Here is a 19,415-nt window from a genome sequence, read left to right as displayed (position 1 = left end):
TGAAAAGAACCAAAAATATGTGTGTGAGGGGGGTGCTGTCAGTATAGTCCTTAGCTGGCTTTCCACATGCTCCCATGGTTGTGGATTCTGAATGCTTGTATCTTTATCCCTCTAATACATAGGGCGAAATCCTAACACCTGGCACACTGGAAGTAAGAAGTAAAGGCTTTGCAATTAGCTTATGAAGGTGTAGCCCTAGAAGTGGGATTAGTGCCCTTATTAAGATTCCAGGAAGCTCTCCCAGTCTCTTTTCACCATTTGAGAGAGCAGTCTGAAGTGAGTTGCCTGCTTCCCGGAAGACTTTTAGCCAGTTGTCATGGCACACACATTTAACCCCAGAATATTGAATGCACAGGCAAATGAAATCTCTATGAGTTCAAGGCCTGCTTGGTCTACAGAATAAGTTCCAGGCCAGACAGAGATGTGGAGTGAGACCTTGTCTCACATAAAGAAATAGAAGATCCTTAACAGAAGCCAGACTTTATCTGCACCTTGGCCTCAGACCTTCAATGTCCAGAGCCATAAGAAACAAATTTATATTGTATATATTGCCCCAAGTCTACGGTAGTTTGCTATGTATGACTTCCTGCACAAAGACGCCCATCAAGAAGGCAAGAGAAAGACAACTTGTATGGGAATAAGATCACAAGATTTCAGTTTTGCTGTCCTTACTTACTTGCTTTGGTTTGTGGATAAAAAAGCAACATTTTGGTTCCTGATAGACAGTCAAGAGAAGCAGCTCACATTTCTGCAAAAGATGAAAGGTGATTCTCAATGGATGATCACTTAGGGAGAAAAGGTCTGCTTAAAATCCAAGATTCAATAAAAGACTCCTAGATCCCCTTGGACCTCTTTGAGACAAATATGAAACGTGGCTACTCATTGGAGTATGAATTTTACAATGGGTCACATGATCCAAGCACATCATGATTTACCTTGGGGTTCTCTTCCTTACCCTCTGTAAGACCATGTTCTTCTACCAACCAAAAAGAGAGACCTTCAACTTCACACTGACTCACCAGCTGCTCCTCAGGCAACATCTTCCTCTTCAGGACCTCAGATTCCTTATGAAATGCTTGATTTTCTTGGAACTTTGCCTGATCCTTTATCTTGCAGAAGACACAGCTCCATGGGCCACTGAGAGATCAGAGATAAAGTGAGCAAGGGCAGAGGCTGTGGACCAGCCTCCATTCCTGTGGCTGACAAAGACCTCTGTTCAAGAATGGTTTCCACCTAGCATTCAACTTCACTCTTGGAGGACACTGGACTGGCTCTCCATGTGACTTTGATGTGCAAATATAACCCCTACTATTATTAATGAGTGCTGTGAACCCAAGACGGTCCCATCAAAAAACTCAGTCTACACTGAGGGCTGTGTGACTCTGGGCAGGCATTCCTGGGGGCTATAAGAAAACTGGCTGAAGGAAGCCATGCAAAAAAAGCCAGTAAGTTACACTTCTCCATGTTTTCTGTATCAGGTACCTGCCATTACTCCTCTGAATGGGGGGTGACAAACTGTTTGATAAAACTAAGTCTTTCCTTCCCAAGTTAAACACCAACAAAATCCTTGACAAAGTCATCCCAAATTTCATTCATTTCAATGATCTGTCTTAAAAACACTGGCCTCTCCTTGTCCATTCAGTGTTCTTTTTCAAAGTACCCATTACAAGACACTCCTGAGGGGTGTTGGGAGCTGCATGTGGGCATTGTGAAAGAACTGATTCCTTCTGTGCTTTGGTATCATGTCTAACTAACCAGTAGAAGTGGTTTCCAATAATCCTCTGAGATGGTGCCCTGGAACTAGTGAGTGGTCTTTTGAATCCTCCTGTCACCAGAGGGCAATGTTCTCTTAGAGGATTTCCAGGAGAGATCAGTTCCTGGGTCACAGTAGTTTCGTCCACACTATTGATACCACCAGTCTAATCCCTTGTCAACCTCTTGGAATCTCACATTCTATCTCTGCCCAGAGATACAAATACAGCAAAGGCATGTTCTGGTGAGGGTGGGGGTGGGGTGCTGACATACAGGATTTCCAGTTCTCATGTAACCCAGAGTCAATTAGTTTGATAGAATGCTGGGGTGGATTTCTGTAGGCTTGACAGCCCATCTTTATCAATGTTGTTATTCCGTAGTTAGGAAAATGAATGCCTGGTTAAAGCCAACAACCACTGTATGATGCTGGCACCCCAGTGGAGCACATAGGTGACAAGGAGTGACACTTCTTTCAGGTAATCACTTTTCATTAATCTTTCCATAATTATTTCCTTTAATGTTCTGCTATGCATTCTGTAAACAGTTCTATATACTTTTGGATCTTAAGACCAAGGTCTTGTTCCCATCCTATCAATACGTATTCAACTGGAGATAGCAAACCAGCAGGATGTGTGAGTGTTGGGGGGTGGGGGGATGAAGTGTGTCCTGAGGAGGAAGGGCCGGGGGTGGGGGCAGGGCTGTCTTACTAACCTCTTGTCTTCCACAGGTGGGATGTGGCAATTTTCATGATAGAATTTCCCACAACTATCACAAGGGTACAAGTTCCCTCCTTGGCTGCACACTGCACACTGTTGTGAATTTTCCAGCTACAAGAAGAAATGTTGCAAAATATCATCAAGAGCCATGTGACCCCAGAATGCTGAAACATGTAGCCTTTGCCTAAACCAAGGAGGCCCAGAAATCTTTACTCCAAAGTAGATATTTCAAATACTTTTTTAATGTGTGTGTTTCTGAGTGTATATACATGCACCACAGCTGAGCAGTTGCCTGCAGAGGCCACAAGTGAGAATTGTATCCCCTGGCCTTACATTTTCAGGTGGTTGTCAGCTGCCATGTGGATGCTGGGAACCAAATCTGGGTCCTCTGGTTCTGTGGGACAATGGGTTGTACCCTGTCACTTGCATTTTAAATAAATGCTGATTGGCCAAGCCAGGCAGGAAGTAAAGGTGGGGCGACCAGGTAGGTAGTAGAGGCAGGACAATGAGAATTCTGGACAGAGGGAAGTTTCCGTCTGCAGTTGTCATCCAGACAAAGAGGAAGCAAGATGCGACTGCCTCGCCGAAAAAGGTACCATCCACGTGGCTAACACAGACAAGAAGAATGGGCTAATATCAGATGTAAAAAGAGTTAATAAGAACCTGAGCTAATAGGCCAATAAGTTTATGATTAATGTAGACCTCTGTGTGTTTCTTTGGGACTGAACGACTGTGGGACTGGGCGGGACAGAAACCTCAGACAACACTCTGGGAGAGCAGCAGAGCTCTTCTTAACTCTCTCTATGTCTCACCAGCCCCTCTCAAAATATGAAGGACTAGTATTGAACAGAGATTTACAGAATGGAATTCTGATATGAAATAAAGTTCAGGGAATTGCTGGGATATGTCAGACTAGAAAAATTTACATTGTAAAAAACAGTGACTCTGACATGGAAATAACAGGAACACCATTGCAATATCAACAGTAACAAAAAAGATGAATTAGAGATAACAACAAATATATTATTCAGAAAAGTCTAACTCCAAAATATAATGTCTTCATCTGGATTAATTAATTAATTAATTTCATCATCATTATTATTGGGGGGAGGAGCTCATGTAGCAAGGGCAAGCTTGGGTTCTGATTTTGTTGACTCAAGTTTCCAAAGTGGCATTTCTAACATTCAAGGAATTTGATCAGGAGAACTACCTAGGGTTGTTGAGCAGGTTCTACTATTAGAAGATGTGTGTTCCTTGGGCTCTGCTCTGTGCCCTCGACTCATTTGCCTCAATATTCACAGTTCCTTTTATGACCACTCTTTCTCTAGTCTTTCAGGTCTGCATTCTGGTCTTGTTTTGAGCCTCCAGCACTCACTCTGTGCTTCGCTAGGGAGGTCTTTATTGTTTTGGAACACTGTCCCTGTTCCTATGTCACAGTGACCCTCTATCCTCTCATCATATGAACCCTGACTCATCCCTGCCCCTCCCTGTCTCAGACACCCAGCCATACACTAGTCATGTTCATTCTAAATTTTATATCTCGCCTCATGCTTGTATAGGGCTTTATGCTATCAGGGTGCAGGATTCCTTACCCATGACATCACCATCAAGGGAAAATATCCAACAAGTCAGAACTGAAGTGAATAAAATAATTGTGGTTTCTCTTTTTACCCAGGCACTTATTATGGCACAAGATTCAAATTCTAGGCTGCAAACATGAATCTGGTCAATGGGATCTCTTATAGGTATCTTGAATGGCCCCTGAGGGACATGTTTGGAGGCATCAATCTCCATCAGGAACCCGAGGCAGGGAATCTTGCAATAGTCTCTGCTTTTTATAATAGCAGGTGAGGCTGTATTTGCTGAACACTGTTTTTAGGTTGCTGGGTCAAGATTTCTGAGTCATTTATTAAAAACACTGCAAAGTGAGTCCTGAGGAAGAGCAGGATAAAGGCAAATCTACATAGTGGTCCATTGTCTAGAAGCCTGGATGGGCCCTTAGGTTTATCTTTTTTAAGGTGGGTGTAGAATCCAGGCTCAGGCCTAGGTGATCACTGACTATTAAGGTACCATCCCCCAAAACAGCCAGCCCCCTTTTAGTGGTGCTCCCTTCATGATGCTAGAGTTTGAACCCAGTGAACCTGGAGAGTGGAAGACAAGCATTCTACTACTAGGTAAACACTTTACCATCAAGCCATGCCCTTGCCTCTTTCGTTTTTTTGTTTTTATTTTCATTTGATGTGCATGGATGCTTTGCTTTCATGTAAATCTATGCACCACTTGTGAGCCTGGGGCCCACAGAGGACAAAAGAAGAAGTCAGATTCACTGGAATTAGAATGACAGATGGTGCCAAACTACCAAGTGGATGCTAGGTTTTGAACCCAGATTCACAAAAGGGCAGCAAGTACTCTTATCCCTGACCCTTTCTCCAACTTCACCCTTTTAAACAAGAAATTTGTTCTCTTATTTAATAGTAATCATTAATATGTTACAGACTAAAAACACTGTGGAATTAAAAATTATTCCAGGCTTGAAAGTGTAGTCCAGTGGTAGAATGTTCAACCTAGCATGAATAAGGCCCTAGGTTTGACCTTGAACATTGAAAGAGGAAAACATAACAAGTATCTAGGATTCTCTCAACATCAATTTCAGTTCACTGAGTCTGGGCTGGATCACTGGATGCAAAAATATTCTGAGGGGTTCTAAATCACAGTCATCAGGTGAGATCTCTGTTTCCAAGTAGTGATCCATGGACCAGAAACCTCATCATCTGCCTCAGTCATCCAATGAGCTATCCAGACTCCAGAGATGAGAGCTCAATGCCTTGTCTCCAGCAGAGGAACAAAAGAAGTGTGGTTGGGCCTAAATATGATACCTTCATAGGTCAGAGGAAGTCCTGGAACTGGAGTTAGAGATGGATATAAGCTACCGTGTGAATGCGGGAATATACTTGGGTCTTTCGGAAGAGTAGTTAGTTCTCTTAACCACTGAGACTTATTTCCAGCCCTCAGATTTTTTTTTAAAAAAAACTACATTTTATTTATGTATATAGACACTGATGTGACATTCAATTAGAGATCAAAGGGCAAATTTTGGGAACCTGTTTTCTCTTTCCATCATATGGTTGCTGGGGATTCAACTCAGATCATCAGGTTGGGCAGCAAGTACCTTTAGTTCCTGGGTCATATTGCCAGTCCATTGTTTTACTGCTGTTTTTTTTTTTGTTGTTGTTTTTTTTGTTTTTTCGAGACCGGTTTTCCTCTGTGGTTTTGGGGCCTGTCCTGGAATTAGCTCTTGTAAACCAGGCTGGTCTCGAACTCACAGATATCCACCTGCCTCTGCCTTTCAAGTGCTGGGATTAAAGGCGTGTGCCACCACCGCCCGGCTGTTTTACTGTTTTTAAAAATTGTTCCCAACTCAGTCTCAATGTTTTAATGTTTAATGGAGCACTGGCCTCTTATATTGTAAAATATTTTAAAATATCAATCACAACAATACCATATTGTATTGTTCCATTTTTGCCATAATCAGTGTATTTAACAACTGTAATGTGACAGAGAGCACTACTAACAATTTGTAGATGATGACCTCAGACATCATGGAAGGAGACCTTGGAATAATTACCTTTCTCTTTTTCTTTGGTGGGTCTGGTACATACTTGTTCTGAAAGACAAAGATGTTGATGATGGGGTAAATCGTTGGTTTTATTTTGTATTTCTAACTGCTGTCTAGTTATTCTGTCTGAACGTACTATTGCTAAATATCACCAATAAAGGAAAATATCTAACAAGTTAGAGCCAAAGTGAATAAAATTATAATTTTTAATTTCTCTCTTCACCCAGACATTTACTATGACATAAGAAAGAACACACAATGTTCATATTCTAGGCTGCAAACATGAATCTGGTCCATGGGATCTCTTTTATAGATACCTAGAATGGCCCCTGAGGGACACGTTTGGAGGCATCTATTCCAACAGGACCCTGGGCAGGGAATCTTGCAACAGGCTTTCCTTTTTATAATAGCAGGTAAATTTAGAAGCCTGGATAGACCCTGAGGTTTATCTTTTTTAATGTGGGCGTAGAACCCAAATCTAGACAATCACTGCACTATTAAGGTACCATCCCCATATACATCCAGCTCTCTTTAAGTGGTGCTCCCTCCATGGTGCTGGAGTTTGAACCTGAAGCATGATAGACAAGCATCTACCACTAGGTAAACATTTCACCACTTAGCCATGCTCTTGTCCCTTTGATTTTTTGTTTTTACTTTAATTTTATGTGCATGGATGTTTTGCTTTCATGTATGTTTACGTTTTAATTGTGAGCTTGGGGCCCACAAAGGACAGAAGGTGTCAGATTCGCTGGAATTAGAATTACAGATGGTTGCAAGCCACCAAGTGGATGCTAGGTTTTGAACCCAGGTCCTTGGAAGGAGCAAGTGCTCTTAACCATTGAGCCTTTCCCCAACCTCCTTTTTTTTAAACAAGAAATTTGTTCTTTTATTTAACAGTACTCACCTACATGTTATAGACTAAAATCATTCACAGAACTAAAAGATTTCCAGGTTTGAGAGTGTGGTCCAATGGGAGAATGTTCAACCTCACATGAAAGGGGCCCTAGGTTTGATCCTTAACACTGAGGGAAAAAAACAAAACACATATCTAGGATCCAATTGACATGAATTTCAATTTACTGAGTCTGACCTGGAGCCAAGCACTGGATGCTTAAACATTCTGAGGGGTTCTAATGCACAGTCATCAGGTGAGATCTCTGCCTGCAAGCAGTGGTCCATGGACCAGAAGCTTCAGGATCTACCTCAGTCATCCAATGAGCTATCCAGACTCCAGAGATGAGAGTTCAATGCCTTGTCTCCAGCAGTGAACAAAAGAAGTGTGGGTGGGCCTAAATATGTTACCTTCATAGGTCAGAGGAAGTCCTGGGACTGGAGTTAGAAATGGGTATAAGCTACCGTGTGAATGCGGGAATATACTTGGTTCTTTCGGAAGAGTAGTTAGTGCTAATTCTCTTAACCACTGAGCCATCTATGCAGGATTTAGGTCTTTAAAAATTGCATTTTATATGTGCAAGTGTATCGACACTCATGTGACAATGAGGTAGAGAGCAAAGGACATAATTAGGGAGCCTGTTTTCTCTTTCCATCATATGGTTGCTGGGGATTCAACTCAGGTAATCAGGTTTAGTTCCTGGGTCATATTGGCAGTCCATTGTTTTATTGTTTTAGAGAATTGTTCCCACCTCAATCTTAAATGTTTTAATGTTAAATGGAGCACTTGCCTTTTATATTGTATAATATTTTAAAATATTAATCACAACAATACCATATTATAAAATCCATTTTTACTATAATCAGTGAATTTAACAAATGTAATGTGACAGAAATCACAACTACCAATTCGTGGATGATGGTCTCAGACATCATGGAAGGAGATCTTGGAATAATTACCTTTTTCTTTTTCTTTTGTGGGTTCGGTAGCAATTCTTTCTGAAAGATAGAGATGTTAATGATGGGGTAACTCTTTGCTTTTATTTTGTATTTCTACCTGCTTTCTAGTTACTCTGTCTGGATTTTCCATTGTTAAATACAAGTTGTCATGGAAATTGCTCCCCATGTGCCCTAATGCTGAGTCAAGGACACATTTAAACCCCCTTTTCTGGCCTAGTGATTTTCACAGTGAGTTCAGACAAGTGATGGTGCTTGATCTCCCACAGTTTCCAGACACATTGAGGGCTGGTTTCTAATGCCCTTCTTTCCCCATGCAGAAGGCCCCACCCTACACTTTATCAGAACTCTCCTTTGTGATCCAGCTCAGGAAAGACTGTTCCATAACAAGACTTTTAGTCCTAAATCAAGAAATAGCCATCCCACCCCTTGGCTTCAGCATCATTTGCTACAGACTCCTCTCCTCCACAGTAGTAACTGCAGGTAGGGTGTGAAAGTGCAGCCTTGCCCTGGCCAGGGGCTCACATCTGTACTCCCCATGCTTTAGATGCAGCTCAGTCGATAGTTGATGAGCAAACTTTTTTGTTTTATTGTGAGGATGACACAGGGATAGGCCATCTGAGATATGTGACAGAAAGATCTGTGTACCCCACATCAAAAGAAACAGGTTCTACTACTAAGGGAACCTCTTGATTTTCCCAATTCAGGGAGTTGATATAAATGAAGATCAAAGAACTTATTTCAAAATGCAATTTCAAATTATTTTCCTTTATTTAATCTTATTTTTGGCTAGATAGAGTTGAGGTTGGTCTCACTCTGTAACCTCTTCTGGCATATACTACAATGTCTAGGCCATCCTTGAGCTCAGAACAGTCTCCCTGCCTTAGTCTCTACAAGTGTTGGGATTACAGGTTTGGCTCACCACACTCAGGTATTCAAAAACAAGTGTGAGATGAGGACCTGGGAGAAGCACTGCTGGAACATTCTGTAATGCAGGCATCCACACGGGGGCATTCTTTTTAGATGTGTAACTATATATTATTTTCATCACTGGAACTTCAAGTTTAAATCATAAATTTAATTTAAATTATAGTCATACTACCAAATTTTATGCAACTAGTTAGTGGTAAAGGTCACAGTCTTTTCATCCAAAGGATGCAAGTTAATACATTTAAGAATATTAAGCTATAATGCAAGCTGGTCATTGTAATGTCTGAGTGCATGCTGGCAACAACCCATGCCATGGAACTTGGCTAAAAAGAATCATAACAGTATTGTTGACACTGACATTTTGCCAACATCTGGTGTCAGTGAATTCTGACAGTGAAATCCTTGGTTGAAGAAACCATTCCCACTTAAGAGCTTCTAAACTGTTGTCTTGCAGTTTACATAGAAGCTTTTAATCCACCATCTTTTCTTGGAACCATGGAAGCTATCTGCCGCAGAATACCTCTATCAATTCTTTCAGGGTCCATTCATAACAATGTATGCTTTTCTTCCAGTTCTGGGAACTTTTAAGCTTTCCTCTGATTTCAAACTCCCTGGGCGTGAACCACTCTTCATTGTCACTCCGTATACTCTTCTCATAGGTGCCTGTAAGACCAAGACCAACTGAGCAGCCAGCTACGAAAACACCTGCTCTTGCCCATAATGTCCTGGGTCTGGGGCTGAGGTTTAGTCTCAGGAGGATGTGCATTTTCCTCTCAGTCATCAGGAGCCACACACCCATCTTGTTAGGTGATGGAAGAAGGTCATTAGTTAATTAATAAAGAAACTGCTTGGCCTCATAGATTAAAACATAGGTGGGTGGAGTAAACAGAAGAGAGTGCTAGGAAGAAGAGGAAGTGAGCTCAGACTTGATAGCTCCCCTCTCCCAGGCAGACGCGATGAAGCTCTGACCCAGGATGGACGTAGGCTAGAATCTTCCTGGTAAGCACACCTTGGGGTGCTACATATATTATTAGAAATGGGCTAGTCCAGGTGTAAGAGTTAGCTGATAAGAGGCTAGGTATAATGGGCCAAGCAGTGTTTAAAAGAATACAGTTTGTGTGTTGTTATTTTGGGGCATAAGCTAGCCAGGCGGCTGGGAGCAGGGCAGCAGGAACGCAGCCCAAATCTCCCCACAACAGAATGGCGTCCAACGTGGGGCAACTGTATCCACAGAAAGCCTGAGAAGGCTTGGGAAAGATAACAGTAAAGCATGTTTTCTTGGTAGCAGCAATTTCTTGGGTCTCTTCTGTTTGCTAGAGGCAAGTGCTCTCATCTAAGAGAGGCTTCCTGACTTAGCTTTAGCTGCAAAACCATGCAGCTCTTAAGAGGTCCTGCCATGAAACACTTAAATGGTGTTGATAAAAGCTGACTGAATGCTTGTTTGTTTTCAGCAGTAGCAGGAAAAAACCTGTGTTGTTTTAAAATGCCGGCTTTCTGGGTCATTCTGCCAGGGCAAACTCTGACTCTTTCAAGCAGGCGGTCCTGACTATGGAGGTTTTGAGTGTTAGACAACACTTAACTTGCTTGCTGGCAGGGACCTTGAAACGCCATAGAGTTGTTATAAAAATGGCTCTTGTGGTATCTCTGCCATGAGGCTGGAAAGCTAAGGAATGGGCTGGAACCAGCTATCAAAGCCACGGCTTTAATCCTACCCATATTGCTCAGTAATTTAAAGGCTCATGTGTTCAGAAAAAGAGAGAGAGAGAGATACAGTAAAGAGAGATTCACAAAAAAAGAAAAGCTCTAAATGATTTACAGTGTGTTGAAAATATATGCAGACTAAAAGTTAAAGTTCTTAAAGTAAAAAACAAAAAAAGGAAGAAAGAGAGTAGTTGGGTATGGTAGGACACACCTTAATCCCAACACTTGGAAGGCAGAGGGAGATTGACCTCTGTGACTTCAAGGTGTGGTAGCACATGCCTTTAATCCCAATGCCTAGGAGGCAGAGTCAGAAGGATCTCTGTGAGTTCAAGGACAGCCTGATCTTCAGAGTTATTCCAGGACAAAGATATACAGAAAACCTGTCTCAAAAAGTAAAAATAAACAAAATAGAGTTAAAATAAAGCCATACAAAGATGGAAAATAAACAGAGAATTTTGATACTGTATGCTATTATGCTCTCTTTGAATTGTTTGAATGCTGAGGAAGGAGCAACAGCTGCTAAAAGATATTTGTTATAAATGCTGCTGAACTAATGCAACATAGATATTTTGAAAATACCTTGACTTCAGAATTTGGATCTAAGGATATGATACTTTGGAAAGGAGTTTCTTCTTTTGTTTTCACAGAGGATGAGACACTATGGATTGCTTCCATCCCAATATGGTATGCTGGACCACGCCCTCCTGAAAGCTTGCTGTGAACACCTTCAGAAAATTACTTTATTTAACTGCCAACTGAGATGAATCTAGCACACAGGTTATACCATGAAAGACCTAAATAACTGCACCCCCATTCAGCAGGAAGCAGTTTGGAGAGAAAAAACTGCACCCATGTTCCCAAATATTGTTTATAAATGTATTTTTTACATTTAAAGGGGGGGATATGATATAGATATGAATAATTTGCATTAGTATAGATTTTGCTTTATTGATAGAGATTTAAGGTCAATTTTGTTATATGTATATGTATTTCTGATCTTGATTAAGGCATTGTGACTGTGTAGTTCACTTAAAAATGTGATGAATATAGGTTGTTAATAGATAATCATAATAGTCAAGTTTGTAGTCATGTTAGTTAAGATTTTCTAGATGTACATAGATGGTTTTTAGATAGGCATTCTTCATATTTCTCAAAGATTATAGAATATGGCATTTTAAAGTTTTAATAACTTAGGGTTTTCATGACAATGAGACATGTCTGCTCCTGGAAACACCAATCTACTTCAAAAGGAAGATGGGCATTGAAGAGGCTCCTTATGGAGTTTGATAGCCATTTGGGCAAGAAACTGCTCTTGTCTGGACTGATGCATAAACTGGACACAGAGAACCCTCAGAGAGAGGACTGCTGAACTTGCCTAAAGGTGAGATGACCTTTTGAGATTCCTGATTCATGAAGGAGTCTGCGAGACATTCTGCAGAACACAGCAGATAGTGACTGAACTGACTTTGAAATTTCCTGCTTCATGGAAATGTCTCTGGATACTACGGGCCTGTAGGCCGAAGATGGATGCCCCAACGGTACAGAGAAACTTTGGGTGACTGTCCAGGCAGCGAGATGTCTCTGTTATTTCTAGAGTTTGGAAGTTGCTTATTTCTTTTTTGCTTAGGTAATATTGTATCCTTCTCGAGTCTTTGATGGAGTTGAAGAATAGATAGATAGTTATAGTTTTCCTTAGTTATGATAAAGATAAAATAGATGTAAATATTGTAATTTTTACTTGATAACTGTTTTGTTATGTTTAATTTTGCTATGTTAAAGTTAAAGCCTTCCTTTTTTTGTTTAAACAGAAAAAGGGGAAATGATGGAGGAAGGTCATTGGTTAATTAATAAAGAAACTGCTTGGCCTCATAGGTTAAAACATAGGTGAGTGGAGTAAACAAAATAGAATACTGGGAGGAAGAGGAAGTGAGCTCAGACTAGATAGCTCCCCTCTCCCGGGCAGACGCGATGAAGCTCTGACCCAGGATGGACGTAGGCTAGAATCTTCCCGGTAAGCGCACCTTGGGGTGCTACATACATTATTAGAAATGGGCTAGTCCAGGTGCGAGAGTTAGCCGAGAAGAGGCTAGATATAATGGGCCAACCAGTGTTTAAAAGAATACAGTTTGTGTATTGTTATTTCGGGGCATACGCTAGCCAGGCGGCTGGGAGCAGGGCGGCAGGAACACAGCTGAAAGCTCCCCACAACAGACAGGTAAGGTCAGAGAATGACTACCACTGACGTTATCTGTAGGGTAAGCCAGCCCCTTAGGGGACGGGCTTGCCTCGGGCAAATGTTTACTTATAAATCGGGCGCGCGGGAGTCCGCGCGCCCCTTCTGCTTCCTATACTCCACGGGAAACTTGATCCTGTAAGTCTATTTCTTCATTATAGCTGTATATATTCTATACAATCTGCTTGCATTCATTTACGCCGCTACAGTCATCCTTTATGAATTCATCTATTTTATGTGTATTGTTGCTTTGTCTGTGTGTCAGTGCACATCATCTGTGCTTACTGCCCACAGAAGCCAGAAAAGGGCACTGAATCGCCTGGAACTGTAGTGATAGGTGGTTGTGAGCTAAGTGTGGTTGCTAAGAATTGCATCTGCATCCTGTGGAAGAACAGTCAGTGTGCTTAACCATGAAGCCATTTCTCCAGCCTTTGATATTACTTTTAAAAGCATTCTACTGTAATATTAAAAGATTTTTTTTAAAAAAGAAATTCCCTAAAACATGACTAGGGTTCTTTTTCCTCCTTTTACTGTGACCTAGTGTAGGGCCAACTTCCATTTCAAAAAGGTGAGTGACGGCAGAAAATTCCCTGCTGGGTTCTTGTGCACCCAGCCATGAGGAAGCTGTCACCACAGCTACTTCTATAACATTACTCTTCAAACTCATGACAGTTGGTTATTTCTCATATTTGAGATTCACGACTAGTGTAGGGTTAAGACAGCCCCTTTAGGGGGCGGGGTTTGCCTCGGTCGAATGCCTACAGATAAATGGGCGAGCGGGAGGCGGCTCCGCCCTTTCCTTCCTACCTCCTGTGCCACGCGGGAACTTTGGTTCTGTAAGTTTATCATTAAAGTGGTAAATATTCTTTCATATCTGCATTGCATTTATTTACGCCGATACATTTGGCACCCAACGTGGTGCTCGAACCCACGACCCTGAGATGAAGAGTCTCGTGCTCTACCAACTGAGCAGTCCCTCTTCAATTCCAAGCCTGTTGATAAGAGATATTTCAGAGTTTCTGTCTCAGGTCAGGAGCCATGAAATGGGACAGAATAAGAATAATTTTATATTTGATAAACTTTCTTTGCCTTTCCTCATATCTGTGTCTTTCTTTATATGTCAGTATATGTCCTTGTTGTTAATGTTTAAATTTCCCATATCAAGCAACATATTTTCCTACAGTAATCTTTGAAGTTTCCAGGATAAAGATGGGGCCCCACAACATCAACTCAATCTGGCTTTTATGAAGTCATGAATTTTTTTTTTGAGGGCTAATATTAGACCTATTTTTTGGTACCAACTGCAAGAGACAATTTCGAATGATGCACATTTTTGACAACACTCTGGCCGGACCGTCTCAAAACGCTCAGAGACTAGTTATAATTTTCTTAAGTCAAAAGTTAATTTGGGAATTTTACCATCATTTGCTTTCACAGGGGCCCCTAAGAAGAACGTCGCCCCCATGTCAGCTAGAAGCAATCTAAGAGGACAACGTCCCCTCTCCCAACAGAGTTTGCCCACAGGGCTAGGGACATCTTTTAGTGGTTGGTTTAGGGTTGAGGGGATGGGGAGATATTGTATGGAATTAGGGGTTTATACAAAAAAAAGGGGGGATTAACTGGTTTGATGGGATGATTGATATTTGTGACTTACTGTTTTTAGAAAATTATATTGGTACTGTTTCTTGTATATTGATATATTGAATATTGAATGTGAGTGTTCCAACCTCTATTTTTGTATAAGAGTATGCTTATATTGTATGGATACATCTATCATATCACAATGTACATTTCTACCTCTGGTACTATTTATGTAATAACATTGTTTACATTTTGATATGTAATGACATTGTTTACAGGTGAAGATCATTGTCTTCATATATTGCACAGTTGTTCATTCTCTTAGTTTTCAAATTAGATAGGTATTGAGAATTATATGTTTGTCATATTTATTTTTAGGTTAATCAGGTCTTTTAGATACATAGAGATTATTTTTAGTATAGATAGTATAATCTTCAACCTCTTTGAAGAGCTATAGAAAATGGCCTTTAATCTAACCTAGAATTCTGTGCCAACGAGACACAATTACTCCTGGCAACACCATTCTACTCCCAAGAGAACGTTGAGCACCAAAGACACTCCACTGGGAACTTGTCTTCTTGGCAGAACTGGCCTTTGGGTTAAGAAAAGCCCATACCTCAACTACTGACTAAGATATGAAACAGGATTGTCTTATCTTGCCAAGACAGGGTAGGATAATTCTAAGAAAGTTCCTTGCATTTGATAATGGTATGTCAGTTATGTTAGGCCTTAGCCAAAGTTGGTTGACTCAACATTGCAAACGAGACTTTGGGTGATTGCCCAGGTAGTCAGTTGTCTCTGTTATTTGTTGCCCATTTTGGATATCTCTCATTTGTTAAGTAATATTTATTCCCTTCTCAGATCTTTGATGGAGTTGAAGATTATTTAATAGTAGTTACTCTCTACATTATTTAGACTCCTTGAGATAGAATGCCTAGCAAAACTTTTGTTCTCAATATTGTTTGTTATATTTATCATTTGTTATTATTATTTATAGTTATATTTGGTTTAGTTCTGTCTTATTTAGACAAAAGGGGGAGATGTAGGGTTAAGACAGCCCCTTTAGGGGGCGGGGTTTGCCTCGGGTGAATGCCTACAGATAAATGGGCGCGCGGGAGGCGGCTCCGCCCTTTCCTTCCTACCTCCTGTGCCACGCGGGAACTTCAGTTCTGTAAGTTTATCATTAAAGTGGTAAATATTCTTTAATATCTGCATTGCATTTATTTACGCCGATACAGACTAGTTGATGTCAAAAGTTATTTTGGAAATGTTATCTACAGGGACCAGTTAAATTACATGCAGGCAGTAGAATCATAGGGAAAACACCTATTAGTTGCTGACAAAAGAACTATATTGGGGCTAGGGAAACGGTTCAGTGGTGAAGAATATTAGCATCCAGAGGAACCTGTCTCCACCCCTTAAGGATATGAAGGAGTCCATCTAACCCCGTGTCACCACTGTGTGCAGGCAGGCAGCATCCTTTCTCTCTAAAAGGTGAGACTCTGTCTACTTCTCTTTCTCCTTCCTCTTCCCCCCTCTGCATCCCTCTCTTTCTCTCTCTATCTCTCTGTTGCTCTCCCTTTCTTTCTTCCTTCCCCCATTCCCTTTATCTCAATAAAAGTCCTCACTTAAGCTCTGTCTGCATGGCGTATTTGTCTCTCGCCCATCGTGAGGCCTCTGGCTCTCACCCGCCAAGGTCCCTCTCACACAGAATAGTTATATTTGGTGCCGCCAGACATGATAGGCTCTCCTGGAAGTTCCTCCTGAGGACCAGCAGTTTGAGAACTGCCAGAACCCTGTACTTTTAAACCCAATCATTTTTCCAACTAGGGATTGCTGGAATTCTATATCCAACAGCAGGAGAATTGGCAGTAACAGTGGGATTCTTCCCTCCCCGACCATGTTTCTATGACTGAGGATTCGTCTTGGCCATGATTTCTTGTCTTCTGGGTTTGTTCAAAAGACCCAGTACTGGGCACTCATAGTCTCAGACTTGGAGCCCTGATTTTGTGCTCTGTGGACCATGAAATCAGCCTGTACCTTTCAGATCAGATCCTCCCTTAGACCCTGGGACCCTGGAGATTACAGGCTTAGGATCTTTACCTCACTCATGGAAACTACACCTCAGTCAGATATCAAACCATATAGCGGCTTATTGGCAGTCTACACTAATCCACCAGTGATCCATAGTAGGAGGCACAGCCTCTGTTCCTTTTCCCTTTTCTCTTTGCTTGTTTGTCTGCTTCTTGTTCCCGATATACGATCTAGCCACGCTAAAACTCTGTCTTCTGCCCGTTGCAGTAGCCTCCTCCCCTCTCCCACCATAGCTAAGCCTGTCTCAGGGTGGGATCCTCTCTCTGCCTGGAAACACTCTGTCTCATTAGGCATCTCTTGCTCTTCTGTTTGTCCTGTCTCTGCCGCTGCCACCGCAACTTTCAGCCTGGGATGGTGAGTTCCTCTTTCCCGTCTGGCTGCACTTCTACTCTGTTTCTCTTCTCTGTGCTCCAGTTCATGATGTGCCTTCTGCTTCCACCTACCCAGCAAATGCTCAGCCACCCTACCCACAGTGGGCTGTCCTGAGACCAACAGCATCTCCTCGGGAATACCTTTTGTTTCCTGTCTGTTTCATATGTATGGAAGAATGCGCAAATGATGTGGTCACATGAATGTGATTCTGAATGCCTGCATTCCTTATGTGTGTCTTATGAAGTGCATATGGTTTTAAATCTATAAGGTAGCTTACGACACGTGGGCTCGTGCCATCTTGGCTGGGATAAGTAAGATGACCTAACTGCCATCTTTGCTAAGGATGACCATGAGACCTTTTGTTCAAGGTTAAAAGAGATACTTCACCACCATCTTGATGAAGGGCAAGAAGGACAGGTGAGGTGACCCAGTCATCATCTTTACTAAGGTTGCTCTTTGTCTCGTCTCACCTTTTACTCAAGTTTTCGTCTCTACTTCCTCTTATACTGACTCTGTTGAGTGTGGTATATTTGTGCAGTGGTGTGTTTTGTGGCAGGGCCCACCAGAGCAACCATGTCGCGCAGGAACCATCCTACCCGCGTCACCTGCAGGGAATCAGCTTCTTTTCTTGGCTCCAAAGCCCTGCATATGTCTGTCTACTCTCTCTTTCTTTACATGCCCTGTCCTTTTATGACAACATGCAAGTCAGAGACATAGAAGCCAGCTTCCAATTGCTCAGTATTCTTGTGACTTTTGATTTAAGTTTGTGTGACTATAAGCTAGCTTTAACTCTGTATGTGTGTGTATGCAACTTAAATTCAACTGCGTGTACGTGTACACGTGCTTATTGTTAAAAATGCTGTAAACAGTTCTAATGATTTTTCTTCATTGTACCTCTTTCTAGAATAAGAAAACAAGTCTAGAATATTTTAAATCAGTATGCACTTTTAGAAATGATAAAATTTTATGGCTAGATCTGTTACAACATACTGTATATGTGATTCAACTCTGTTTAAAAATGTATTTTATATTCTGATAAAAATTTAAGTTTAGAAAGATCTATTTCAGATTAACAAAAGCTAACTTAGAGATTTACACTACCCAGCCCTTCCTGTAAGCTGTTCTTCACTGTTGTCAATTTTTAATGTTAAGTTTTTATTGAAAAAGGAAATTTTTCTTTACCCTTTGTCCTTCTCAAGCATAAATCTGACCTGCTAAGATAAAAACCAGTTACAGCGAAGATGGAGGACTTTGGGTAAAACATTTTTCCGCAACGGCTCAGCTTGGATTCAGTTCTCCAGGCAGATCCTGTGCTAGTGTCATTGTAATCATTACTCAAATACACCCAACAGACAGCCCTCAGATGCTCAGAGATATGGAGAGAACGGCATTTAAAATGTTTATTTAAAAAAGGCCTTTTTTAATAGAGAAACGGGTCAGCTCCTGGCATCACCCCTTATTTCTCCAAAAAAAAGATGGATGGGAACAGGAGAACGTCCAACTAGAACTTGCTTCACAAGTGGCAGCACTAGCCACTGATCAAAACTGCTTTTCACCTCAGCTGCTGTCAAGACCCTCTTCAGACTGTGGACAATGGAACACTGGAATCGACTACCTCATATTACTAGACAATAGGTAGACTGATCTTCCTACAAATTCCTAAACCACGGGATCTTCTGAAGACTGGCATGTCTAGACCTAGTAGCAGAAGAGTGATGTTGCCCTTAGTAACCATGGAGGATCCTGGGGAGTGACTGTCTAGGGAGCCAATAAAGTAAGTCTCTGCCATCTTTAATCATTATAATCCTTCTCAAGTTCTTTGCTGCAGTTTGACAACTGGTAGCTTTGCCAGCTTAACAGCAGGAACCAAGGCTGCAACTGCTCTCTCAGTTCTCTATGTAAAATTCAGCACACCGGCCTCACCGCATCTCTCTGTCTGCCTCTCCTTTTCTTTCTATCCCTATCTCTCTTTCCCTTTCTCTCTTCCATCCTCAATTCCCTTTATCTCAATAAAACTTAAGCTCTGCCTGCATGGCATATCTGTCTCTTGCCTGCCATGAAGCCTCTGGCTGTCACCTGCCAAGATCCCTCTCACCCAGAATCATTACAAAGGGCACTGCGGCTCTTGCAGAAGACCCAGGTTCAGTCCTCAGAACCCACATGGGGCTCACATCCATGACTCCAGATCTGATGTCCACTTCTGGTTTCCATGGCCACCAGGCACACTCGGTGCATAGACACATGCAGCCCAACACTCATAGTCAGAAAGTAAAAGTAAATCTTAAAGAAAAACTGTGCTGTGGAAAGGAAGATCAACCATGATGGAGGACCAGTGGCACTGTACCCTAACAATCACAATTTCCACAGCATTTCATTTCCATTATCTTTTTTATCATAACAATATGGTGAGAGAAATGTTATTCTCATTTCAAAGTAGAAGAGGTTTAGTATTAGGGAGCCTGATGCAGACGACAGAAAAACTTGACTTGAGGTTGAGCTATGGTTTCAAAGTCTCCCCCCAGAAGTCATATATCGAAAACCTGGTCCTTGACAAGGTGGTATGTGAGGTGGC

General features: G+C 41.6%; 1 protein-coding gene across 1 annotated transcript; it reads right to left on the bottom strand.

Moving 5' to 3' along the window:
- Nucleotides 1–174: 174 nt before the first annotated feature.
- On the bottom strand, nt 175–19,020 carry LOC121446922 (nuclear body protein SP140-like protein). Its single transcript, XM_041649823.1, has 8 exons — nt 18,939–19,020; nt 9,383–9,525; nt 7,936–7,974; nt 6,094–6,132; nt 2,464–2,579; nt 1,020–1,137; nt 677–748; nt 175–195 (listed from the first exon to the last, which is right to left on the bottom strand). The coding sequence occupies exons 1-8, from the start codon at nt 19,018–19,020 to the stop codon at nt 175–177; spliced, it is 630 nt and encodes a 209-aa protein (XP_041505757.1).
- Nucleotides 19,021–19,415: the final 395 nt, after the last annotated feature.

This window comes from Microtus oregoni, unplaced genomic scaffold (assembly GCF_018167655.1).
Source record: "Microtus oregoni isolate MIOR12 unplaced genomic scaffold, Mior012 000004F_ref0000308, whole genome shotgun sequence".
Taxonomy (NCBI): Eukaryota; Metazoa; Chordata; class Mammalia; order Rodentia; family Cricetidae; genus Microtus; species Microtus oregoni.
Note: the sequence above shows the minus strand (reverse complement) of the source record. Positions and strands in the feature narration are given on the sequence as shown.

Excerpts from the sequence above, each read along its gene's own strand:
- LOC121446922 (XM_041649823.1), bottom strand. The coding sequence starts at position 19,020 with ATGGATGTGAGCCCCATGTGGGTTCTGAGGACTGAACCTGGGTCTTCT. Across the intron at positions 7,975-9,382 it reads CCCTGAAAGAATTGATAGAG|AAAGAATTGCTACCGAACCC; the intron begins GTATTCTGCGGC and ends TCTATCTTTCAG. Across the intron at positions 6,133-7,935 it reads CACAAAAGAAAAAGAAAAAG|AACAAGTATGTACCAGACCC; the intron begins GTAATTATTCCA and ends TTTGTCTTTCAG.